Genomic DNA, 12,336 nt, shown 5'->3' on the forward strand with positions numbered 1-12,336 from the left:
AGGACTGAATGAACAACTGAAATATGAGCCTAGAAAATGCCTGTATTAAAAACATACACCCTCAAACGCTGCTCTGGTAATTATTTTGGGCAGGGCATAATTGTGCTTAAATGGAGTAGGATTAAGTTAAAACCTTGCTTTTGGAAAACAAAGGTACCATTGAAACTTGTAATCCCTCTCAGATTTTACTATTAGCAGATCTAATGCTTGACTAATTATTTGCTAATAGAAATAGACCTGCCTCTTTGTTTAGCATTCAGAAACACTGTATTCTTACCCTTCAGAAGGACCAAGGTTTTAACTGTTCATTTCTGGTTTGAATTGCTGTTGGAGATTTGGACAGGGAAGCAGTGAGATGTTTGGCTTTTCCCATTTAGGGTTAATTTCTTGCACAGCAAGCTCAAAGCAGAATACGAGGGGCTTCACGTCCACACCAAGGAACTGAAAACCTCCTTGAATAGCTCCCAGCTACAGCTGAACCACTGTCAAGCTCGCTATGATGAGCTGAAGGAGCAGTACCAAACCATGGACATTTCCTTGACTAAATTGGACAACCACTGTGAGGTGAGATCTATGGACCAATGAAATGCAGGTGGTTATTGTTGAGATCAGGAAGACTTTGCCAGTCCATAAATAGATGCTGCCTCATTCACAGAGGACCGTAAGCCATGGAAGATCACTCCCACTTCACTAGTTCTCTGTGGTGCAAACAGGAGCAACAAACCACAATCCTTGGCGTAACATTAATGTCCAATCTGGGAGTTATGGCTTCTTTCACTCCAAGCAACTGGTAAGCCAAGAACAAACCTTGGCTTCGGATTGTCCTTTGTTTGGAGTGAAGCAAACAGCAATCCCTGGTTCAGCCATACTGTGAAGCCCAGGAAGATGGATTGTTGCTAGCAAGGAGAAATGAAGTGAGAGTTATCTGCGTGTTTGTGGTAAATCATTTACCATGGTTTACTGTCATGTGAGAATGCAGCCAAAGGGAGCAGAATGTAGTGGCGTTGACTTGCACTTAAATGCCAGTAATTTGAAGGGGAAACCCTGGTGTTGGGCTTGGGTTGCTGCCAAATCCTTAAAAAGTGAGATGGGTGGACTGGAGAACAGGATGGGGTTGGGGAGCTCACCTCTTCCATGCCTTCATCTTTTCCTGTCTCATAACTGTTACTTGTTTTTTTAGCTTCTTTATTCCAGCAGGGACTCAGCTTCACAATGCACTTGAAAGCTCCCCCCACCTTGCTTTGTTAGGGTTTCAGCATCACCCAAGCTGGATTATGCAGCCTGTCGTGCCTAGTTTCACTCCCAGTTAAAATCAGTGAATGAATGGCAATGAAAGCGATAGGCTACCACAATATAAATGCAGCAAACAGCCAGTAATTTATTTGAGTGAGACATACTTATGCATGTGCATCTTAGCACTGGTGGCAGTGGTTTGGCACTCGCTATCTGACCGCCAAAGTAGTTGGTGAGCTTTAGGGTACAAAGGACCTTTGGCTTGGTGCTGTTTTATTAATGGTGAATAGACAAGAACTTCACCTGTGATGTGTCTGTTGAATAGCTTCTGGCTCGCCTAAAAGGAAACTTGGAAGAAGAGAATCATCATCTCCTGAGTCAGATCCAGATGCTGAGTCAACAGAACCAAATGCTGTTGGAGCAGAACATGGAGAACAAGGAGCAGTATCATGAGGAACAGAAGCAATATATGTAAGACTCCCCTCCCCACTTATTTATCATGTTGTCAGTGAGACTGTTATTGAAGCGTGGCGATGAGGGTGCATGGAGACATCCAAGGGGATATCTGAGTCCCTTGGGCCACATTACAGCCAAAAGTCAATTTAAAAAGCTTCTGAGCAACTGGGTGATCCCTTTACTCAGCTTTACGCAGCTTACAGAGTATTGCATAGATCCCTGCTCCTGCACTTGAACAACCTGATGCTAGGGTGTGAAAGCAGATGCAAGCTGCAGAGAGTTATTTCCTGAAAGCACTGTACTGACTGCAGTGTGAGTTACCACACCTAGTTCAAGGTGTTGGTATCAGTGTGCAAAGCCCTCATGGCCTGGGATGCCAAGTAGCTAGAAGATAAACCATTGCAGACCTCAGTGGTTGGCAGGCAATGCCCTATTGGTGTCATCACCACTGGGTGCTGCCTGTCTGGTGTGAACCTGTGTCAGGGCCTTCTCAGTAGTGGCCTCTTGCTCATGGAATGCCCTCCCTGATGAGGTGCACCTCTCCCCCTAATTATTAACATTTAGGCATTTTAAAAAATGATAATAATCCTGTTCATCCAGGCATTCGATGGCTGAAAGATATTGACTTGTATCCAACTCTGCACAAATGGATTTCCACTCAGTGGGACTTCCCCTTCCTCTCCTCCTCCTGTGAACCCCCCAAACTTCTCTAAGGGCTCCCCCAAACTCTCTGGAGCAGATTTTGGGATTGTGCTGGGGACTGCAGGCAGCAATAGAGGAAGGAGAATGTTCACTGCACATGCAGAAGTTTGTTATGGTGCTGAAACTTGTGCTGGATGCAACCCATTGTTTCTGTCAACTTAATTATTTCTATAAGGCTTGTTTTTTAAAAAGGGATCTTTTTGCCATCCTGGGTTTCTTTGGGAGGAATGGTGTGATTTATCATTATTATTTCCCAATATATAGTGCAACTGTGCAGGACACACTGATGCCAAGTAATTGGTTTAAGAAGTGCAAGATATAAATACCTAACTAGTGATGTTGCCAATTATCACAGATAATCCTTATGATGTGCTGTCTAGTATTAGCCTCTATGTATAATTCAGATTTCCTCTGGACCATGAAGAGCAGCCTCCCAAGCTTTGTCTCAACCTGTGGCTGAAACTTTGGAAAGTTGCAAAAGCAATTTGCCACAAGACATGGAGGGAAATCAAGCCCTGAGACTTGCCTGAGACTTGCCTGGTGCACGCAAGCCTTTAAGTGCGCCTGAAACCCCTTTAAGTGCGCCTGAATGAGTCATGGCAGGCAACAGCTGGAGCAGCAGTCTTGTTTCATTCACTCGTAGTGTATATAACAGGTTAAGGCCAACATGCATACATAAAGGTAGTTTTGGGGTTTCTTTTTAAGTGTCAAATGTGCTTACCTGGTATATGGCAGATTGAATGATGCACCTGGTAAGTTATGTAAAATTTGTTGGGACAAGCTGCAGGTATGAAGGTGTGAGGTTCTATTTCACATGGTACTGGCTGATCCCTAAACTTTTAGCAGACATGGTAACAGCCCTGTACTATCCAGGCATCCAACTACATTGTCCAGAGGCCCAGATATACTGTGTGGTCATTAAATCCTGCCATGAACTTGTCGTGATTGTATTGAACTGATTTTGACTTAATCTACCTAGGTAGTTTAGCTCACACGTTCCACAAACAAAACAAAACCAGCACTTTCCCCCCCTCAAGGACTGCAAACATTTTAAAATCCTCCTTGTTGTTTTCTTGTGCTTCAGCTTTTTGGTGGTGGTTGCCCTACCAACTAGACGGCTGACGTGCTTAATCATGAAGCTAATTACTTCTGTGTGATAGGTACTTTCTCAGAAGGGCTTTTCATCGCTCAAAATCCTGCCCTCGGGGACACGGGCTTTGTGAGAGTTGAATTATTAATTATACTCAATTCCTAGCAAGTAGAACCCTCTAAGTGCTCATGTGTTGTTTTTCCCTGCCGCTTTGGTTTTTCAACAGTGACAAACTGAATGCATTAAGGCGACACAAAGAAAAACTGGAGGAGAAAATAATGGATCAGTATAAGTTTTATGATCCGGCTCCAAAAAAGTAAGTTTTCTCAAGCTTAAATGGCACAGGGGCAGTCCTCTCCTAGGCAGAAAGATGCCCCTTAAGTGTGCGAGGGCAACTTGTATTGCGAGGGCCTTTGTGTTTGGAAAGGCGGCCACTTACTGACAGTTCTTGCAGTCTAGAAATTCTGTTTATTGAGGCACAGGCATTTCCTCTTAGGGAAGATATTGGGGTTGGGGGGTTGGTCACACCTTGCAGGTTTCATCATGTGTGGATGCACAGATAGTCACTGTTGATAAGGCAAGGGTGGGGGCGTTTTTCAGCCCGAGGCTGCATGCCACCGATGAGTAGGGTCAGAAGCAAAAGTGAGTGAAGCTACAGATGCAACTCTTACTTTGTACAGTAAGCTACATTTGCCACACAAAAGCCAAAGATCTCTAGACACCACACAGACCACTTTTCTCCACCCTCCGTTCCGGTCAGCAAGATACGCAGTTCAAGAACATGCAACATCCAGGCAAAAGCACTTGAGGAAGGTGCCAGTGATGGGGTGAGTCCCAAGGGCCAGGCAGAGGGGCCTAGAAGGCCACATTCAGCCTGTGGGATGAAGGTTCACCACCCCTGCTATATAAGGCTCATAGATAAGGGCACTGGTGTCTGTATGTATCTCAGCAGTGAGCAATTACAGTGTTAAGTCCCCATCTTTCTCCCAGGAGGGTTTTTAATGAATGGAATCCGAAAAGGTCCTCATAAGAGACAACAAATAAAAAATTCATGGGATGTTTGTTTATGTGAAAACTCCACGCAGGGTCTTTGCCCAGTGTTTGGTTTTTAAATCCTCTGGCAAAACGCGGCCCAACTTTTATTGAGTCAGGGAATGTCATCTTCCTGATGCCAAGGCAGTTTCACAGTACTCTTTTATGGTGGAGAGAAAAGATAAGCATTGCACTGTGCTAAAAACACGAAACAAAATGATTGCTGCTCCTTCCCTCAATAATAGGAAAAACCACTGGATAGGAGCTAGAGCCTTGGTTAAACTCATGAAGCCAAAGAAAGAAGCTACAAGAGAACGGTTGAAATCCTCGACAGAGAGCCCTCCATGGCACTCAGAAAGCACAGACACAGCTGGGTCACCATCGCCCTCACAGCTGCCCAAGCAGCAGGAGAATCTGGAGAACAGCTCCGCAGAGTCTGGCTCAGTGGAAGGCAGAGAGCAGAATAATGGACCTATGGGGAAAGGTAGGTGGTGTTGCACTTAATGGATAGTTAATCAACTGCTGGTCTGTTGGTGCTGGCAAGGTTAGCTAGCTAAGAAAAGAAAAAAGGGTGCAATTCAGCCACAGCTGAGCATTTCTGAATGCCACTGAAATCAAGTGGGAAATTAAGAGTGAAGCACATCTCTTTTTAGTGGGCTATTTTAAATGCACTTTCATGAGGAAGGGTAGACAAGGAGACCACCTTGTGGAGATGGTAGAAATCGAGAGACTAGTGGTACCTTCTGGTTCCACAGAGGTGATGGTCTCTCACCTGTTTCATAGACAACATGATAGGGGAGTGGGTGTTGTGCTGAGAAGGAAGGTTTGAACATGTTGTCGCTTTCCATTCACACATTCAGTAAACATGGGATTCCTCAGTGGGGTCGCACCTACTGACCACTATCTCTGTATGTTCAGTGGAAAGTTTCAAAAAGTTTGAGTATACCTGGTACTCTGTAGGTGCATAAAGCCTGTATGTGTGATTAGGAAGTTCATTGGTACAGGGTTCCCAGTTGGAGGCAAGAATCTACAGAACATCTAGCTCCTTCTCACTTTTTGCTGAGCACACTGGCAAAGCAGAGCTAGCAAGCATAATCTTGAGCCTATGCTTACTGAAAAGAAGGTGGGCAGCCGAGAGTTGCATGAAGAGAAGAGGAGATTGGGGTTAATGGCTGATGAGAGAACCTAGAGGGATTGGGGGGGGGCGGCAGGATTTGAGCTTTAGGTGAAAGTATGCAGAGCATACTTTCCCATTCTAGAATAATGAGTCCTTTGGAAAGTGGACTCCTTTAACTGCAAACACAGATGGAGAATTATGTTGTACTGCCTGGTGTTCTTGGGTGCTCCATACAAAGTGAGGTTGGTTTTGCTGTTGCGGCAATGTCCCACTTCACCACTCTGGAGCTACCTCTGAAAATGAGTTCGTACTTATTTATACAGGGTTGCTAAACAGTTTTTTCTCGGGACAGAATGTTGATTTGCTTTTTAAGCATGGATTATATTGAGGTTGCAGCCACTGCTTATCAAACTTCTGAGATGCAACAGGGGTCAATATACGTCTGATAAACCATTTTCCAGCATATTAAGCTCTGCCATTGAAGCCATGACTACTGTGAGTTGTGGATCCTCAACAATGCAGATACGGAACTCCCATCACCCCTGACCATTGGCCATGATGGCTATGGTTCATGGGAGCTGGAGTTCAAACATGTCTGAAGAGCCACTGATTCCCTACCCCTGTTCAATAAGGAGCAGAGTTTTTAGTTTGGGGACCTTTTGCCCACCAGATGTCAAAGAGAAAAACAACTACCAGACTTTTAGAAGACATCTGAAGGCAGCCCTATTTAGGGAAGCTTTTAATGTTTAATAGGTTATTGTATTTTAGTGTACTGTTGGAAGCCGCCCAGAGTGGCTGGGGAAACCCAGCCAGATGCAGATGGGCGGGGTATACATAATAAATTATTATTATTATTATTATTATTATTATTATTATTATTATTATTATTATTATTATTATTATTATTATTATTATTATTAATTTATTAATGTTGTTATTATTATTATTTTATTTTATTTTTCTGAAACTTCCTACTATTTGGAGGTTCATCAGGCACAGTCTGTTTTCTGGGGAGGGCTGTGTGAAACATAAAACTTTTTTACTGAGCTATCAGCACGAAGATGGAGTAAAGTTTTTCTTTTGCTGCTGCTTCTGTTTGAAGGTTTTGCTTATTCTGATGCTGTGGTTTGGTTGTCCTGCCATTGCTGCTGCTAAGTTAGACTTCTTGTTTAGTGGTTTTTAGATTATTATTATTATTTACTTCATCTTCAATTTTATTCTTATTTTAAACTGCTTTGGGAGGCATTATGACTGAAAGATGGTTTAGAGTAAATAAATTTATTTTGGATTACTGAATACTAATAGTATTACTGTCACATGTCCTATTAGACATAGTAGTTCTCTGAGTTTATCAGATTCATCCAAATGTCTGGGTTTTTTAACGGCATCTCAACTCAACATGTTTTCTGAGTTGATTGCGTGAGATCTATTAAGTACTGTTTCAAAATTAATGGATGGAGATTTTGCACTTCATGCTGTCCAAAATATATAAAGAATATATAAAGGTTCCTCCATATAGTGCAATTTACTATGACATTTTATGCACTCTGAAGGTGTGGCCCATCTCTTAACAGTAGAGGGAGTAATTAGGAAAGAAATGGTCGCACAGAAACAGTAAGAAAAGTGGGAAAGGTTGGCAGTGATTTCAAGAGACACCGGGTGTTGGCTGGTGGTTTTCATTTTATAACCAGCTGTTTGTCAGTAAGAAAGCAGAGTATGTTACACTAAAATGCAACTAATAATTATTGACTTGGAGGTAAAAGCAATTTTCAGGATTATTGGAAAAGGCTGGCATTTATTAAAGAGCAGGAAGAAAACAAGAGCATTGAGTGAAATTCTTATGAAAACTTTTCACAACTTTTCTTTATGCTGTACAAATATTTTCTAAAGGAACTGTGTGTGTGACCCATGTGACACATTGGGAGAGATGGAAGGTGCATGTTACTAACTAGCTGAGACTTAATCCAGAGGAAGTTAGGTCTCAATTGTATTTGTAACTTGTGGAATTTAAGTGCTTAACCTTGTGCTAAAGTCCCATTGTGTTCAAATGTGCCTTACTTACTTTGCAATGTATACAAGTGTATGGGGGGAAATGATGTGAAATCTTAATGTAGACCTTAATTATAATGGTAAATGTGTGACCATAGTACACATGATGGGTTCACACAGCCCAGTAAGCCAAGTTATGGCTTATGAGGAACACAAAAATAATGTACAGGCTCCGAGCGAGGAGCTCATAACTACTTTACTTCTCCCCGGTTTCTCTCACTCTTGTACCATGCTGAACTAAGCCATGATTTGGCTTAGTGTGTTGTCTGTGCCTGGGCTTGTGGGCTCACTAACCACAAGCTGCAGCCAGAGCTGAACCACAGGGCATTAATAGGCATCTCTCCTGGATCAAGAACCACGTAGATGCAGCTCATGAGATGGGGAAAGCTCTGTGTCCCTTCTCATTTACAAATTCTGTAAGAGATGCTACACAAAGTAAAAGCATATGCCCCCAAATGATTAAGAAATGCAGTGATATTTCTAAACTGCAGTATAGTGGTACCTTGGTTCTCAAACTGAATCCGTTCCTGAAGCCCGTTCCAAAACCAAAGCGTTCCAAAACCAAGGCGCACTTTCCCATAGAAAGTAATGCAAAATGGATTAATCCATTCCAGACTTTTAAAAACAACCTCTAAAAACAGTAATTTAACATGAATTTGACTATCTAACGAGACCATTGATCCATAAAATGAAAGCAATGTACTGTACTATAAAATAAATAAGGTAGTATTGTAGATGATAAAAATTAAAATTATTTTTTTTTCTTACCTGCACTGATGTTAGTCATTGTTTGGATTGCAGGGGGTGGGGGGCTTTTATCCATTTCCATAGTTACACAATCAATCATTCAGTAGATGAACTGGGTTCCACACAGTCACAAAAACAAATTTACCGGAAAAGCCTCAAAACCACAAAATAAATAGCAAAAACAAAAGCGCCAAACTTAAGCCGTTCCAGAAGTCCGTTTGACTTCTCAAATGTTCAAAAACCAAGGTGCAGCTTCTGATTGGTGCAGGTGCCCTGGAAACAATAGCCGACAGCCACACCAGTTTCCAAAAAACGTTCAAAAATCGGAACACTTTTGGGTTTTCTGGCATTTGAGAACCAAGGCGTTTGAGAACCAAGGTACCACTGTACAGAGAAAAACAGCAGATGTGTCTATTGCATGTATGATTTTACTATGTATGTATAATCGTAGATACTATTGGCTGTGGCTGCACCATTTTCTCATCTAATCCCTCACCTGATTTAGTAGTTGCTGTAGAATAAATAATTGGTCCATTTTCATGTTTAGCTGGTCTCTTGGTTGTTTGAAGTACATTTTAGTTATTTCTGTTACTTTTTTTTCTTCCTTTCTTCTTCCTTTTGGGATCTCTGGGTGATAACACTTAGCTGCTCAACGCAAAAAGATTCCCTTTTTGAGAAGCACAAGCAAGCCCAAAGAAAAGTCTCCCAAGTCTCCATCGAATCATCCGTCTCTCTCTAACCGCTTCCGGTTCTGGCCGTCTTCTGACATCCCATCCTCTCCTAATGAGCCACTTTCTTTCTCGGAAACGGGAGATCTCTAACACCTTCTCTTATCATTTATTTTCAATGCATTTCTGAATAGATATATATATACCAGACTTATAACTTCTCTACATACACAAATTATAGACGTTCAGCATATCATTGACACAAACTAAATCCAAGCTCAGATCAAGTCAACATGGACTACATTTCCCCCTCAGTAAGATGAAGAATCTTTTATTGCACAATCTGGATCGTTTCTTCACCACAGTACACTCTAAAGGACCACACAGTGCCCATTTCTTTACAGGTGATGGTGCACATCTTAAGTAAGTGGGTTTGCTGTGTGCTTCACTGGTGTGCCTCATGTCCCGTCCAAATGCGGAGATGAACTGCTGTCGCTGTGTTGCCAATGATGCATCCTCTTTAACTGCCTCTGCATATTCTGTGTTAAAGATTCCTTTTATCTAACAGACCCTTTGCAGCACTCACCCCTTCCCGATATGCTGTTTGTCTGTTCTCTGATAATATTGCAATGTAGACATCGAAATAGAGACTTAACCATTGGCAAATAGGGACGCGGGTGGCATAGGGACGCGAGTGGTGCTGTGGGTAAAACCTCAGCGCCTAGGACTTGCCGATCGTATGGTCAGCGGTTTGAATCCCCGCGGTGGGGTGAGCTCCCGTCGTTCGGCCCCAGCTCCTGCCCACCTAGCAGTTCGAAAGCACTCTAAGTGCAAGTAGATAAATAGGGACCGCTTTCTAGCGAGAAGGTAAACGGCGTTTCCGTGTGCTGCTGTGGTGCTGGCTCGCCAGCTGCAGCTTCGTCACGCTGGCCACGTGACCCGGAAGTGTCTTCGGATGGCGCCGGCTCACGGCCTCTAGAGCGAGATGAGCACGCAACCCTAGAGACGGACACGACTGGCCCGTACGGGCAAGGGTAGCTTTACCTTTATTGGCAAAGGTAGCTGAATGTTATGATACTTGAGCCCAGGCATTGCCAGTGTGGAAAAACCTACAGATCTTTGCTGAGCTCCCCTCACTCTGCACCAGTGCTCAGGAAGAAGGATAGGAACCACAGCCCAGCAACATGGGGTGAGCACCATGTCAGCTGCTCCTGCCGTAACCTACTCTAATTTTTAGAAAGTGCAAAATACTACTATCCGCAAAACGTCCAGTTTTGTAGTGAAGAAATGCCATTGCATTTTGTCTCCTTTTTACATTAAAAAAAAATTGTCCAAAGCAAGAGGTGGGTGATTTTAAAATGTTTGTTAAGTAAGAGTAACTGTTCTGAGAGAGCTGACCCTAAATAGGATGTTCATCACATCAGAATGTGCAGCATAAGTCACTTTTGTATTACAACAAATGTCTCTCCTTTTTTACATGTAGATGACTAGGAGGCAGCATTATAAATCAGCCCTAAAGTTGCTTTTCCTCTTACTTCCCAAGTTCCATGAGCTTCTAGAATATGGGACACATCAGATTTGAGTGTTTGCTGCCAGTATTATGTTGGCATTTTCATATTTCCATTGCACCATAGCCTTACGCACAGCTTCTAGGCACTTTTCTCAGGCTTACTTTGCAATTTTTAACTCACCTGTGTCTTTTGTGCTAATTTAATTTGTCGCTGTTGTTTGTTGTCTATGCCAGCCATTTGTTACTTGTGCCTTATCCTATTCATTTTTCAGGAATTCAGTGGTATCGTTTGCAGAGAATTACTCTGGAAAACAATTGTAACATGCACTTCTTGGGCATTTGAAAGTATACAAGACCCTTATTATTTAATGAATACTAACTCACTTTTACAAGTAAATAATTTTGGCGTTTAGTACTCCAATGGGCAGTTTAAATTTATAACCTAGTATTCCAGCGTAACCAAGGCCATATTCAAAACTATTGTGTTGAAAAATGAATTATTCCCTGAAGGAACACTAGGAACAATATGTTGCATAGGGCATCAAACATTAATTACCTTCTTTATTGTAATGCTAAAGGGAGAAAGCATTTGTGATATCTGATCCTATTCTTGAAATAGATCCCTATAGGTTCATTAGGGCTTACTCCCAAGTAAGGGTTAATAGCTTTCCAGCCTTAGAGGATTTTCAGTGCTCTCACCCCATCCAGTGTTGGTGTGTGGCCCTTCCTTCCCCATAATATCTACAAAACATTCTCCCTGCTACTCAGGACACTCATTAGGTTCTCACTGAGCTAGCATCCGGTTGCAAAACTGAATGCAAATATAACCTGATAATAAACTTCAGTGATACAGCTTGCATAATCAGCGCATCTTTTGTGCCACTGTTTTTGTGCCTGCTTGCTGCATTTATAGGGCGGTGGGTGGGTAAATTTGTGCCTAGTTTTGGTGTGCTTTATTCTCTCTCTCTCTCTCTCTCTCTCTCTCTCTCTCTCTCTCTCTCTCTCTCTTTCGTTCTTCTGCCTTTCCCACTCAATATTAGTGGATTCAAAGCCGAAGAGAAATTCTCATTATGGAGGCAGCAGTGACCACATTGAAAGTGCAATGGACTCTGCTCTTAAGCAGTGCTACGTGGAGCCGAGTTCCAGGACTTACTCTGCCTCAGCCGCCTACCTGGCTGCTCCTGGTTCTACCTCCACCTCTAGACAACAAAACAGACCCAGAGGTATGTGCCATGGCTGACTTGACTTCAGGTTAGCAATGGGGGCCTTGGCTTTGGGGAGGTTCAGGAAACACTTTCCAAGATCAAACGAATCAAAAGCCTCAATGTGCAGGCATTGCTTCATTTACCATCTCCCCTTTCATAGAACTGGCTTTGCTGCATAAGTCCTCATGTGTTAACACTAGAGAATTTTGTACATCATTTGTGGGGAGGGGGAGAGAAGAAGATGAACCGCCCCCCCAAAAAAACCCCCCAATGTGGCCTTTAATGTGGCAGAAACCTTTAAGGGTGTAGACATGTGGTGGTTGGACAGTACATTTTACAAGCATGCTGTTTGTAAGTATGTCACATGTTCTACCGTTGGCATTAAAATCACATGTTCTATGTCACGTGTTCTACAGTTGGCGTTAAAACTGAAAACAGGTTTGTGCCATGGAATATGGGACTTAGTTCCTCTGCTCCTCCAATGTGTATCTTCAGTGATTTGCTACCTTTGGGGCGATTTGCAGCTG

General features: G+C 42.7%; 1 protein-coding gene across 3 annotated transcripts in view; it reads left to right on the forward strand.

Annotated features, from left to right (window-relative positions):
* Positions 1-12,336, forward strand: part of CCDC88C (coiled-coil domain containing 88C) — a 100,185-nt gene that overhangs the window by 82,308 nt on the left and 5,541 nt on the right. For all 3 annotated transcript variants that reach the window (XM_081171907.1, XM_081171906.1, XM_081171908.1), the window contains 5 exons: positions 378-564; positions 1,559-1,704; positions 3,708-3,797; positions 4,759-4,997; positions 11,645-11,827. In XM_081171907.1, the coding sequence (XP_081028033.1) occupies positions 378-564; positions 1,559-1,704; positions 3,708-3,797; positions 4,759-4,997; positions 11,645-11,827 (845 nt within the window). The remainder of the gene's footprint in view (positions 1-377; positions 565-1,558; positions 1,705-3,707; positions 3,798-4,758; positions 4,998-11,644; positions 11,828-12,336) is intronic.

Source organism: Podarcis bocagei (assembly GCF_964188305.1).
Source record: "Podarcis bocagei genome assembly, chromosome: 1".
NCBI classification, from domain to species: domain Eukaryota; kingdom Metazoa; phylum Chordata; class Lepidosauria; order Squamata; family Lacertidae; genus Podarcis; species Podarcis bocagei.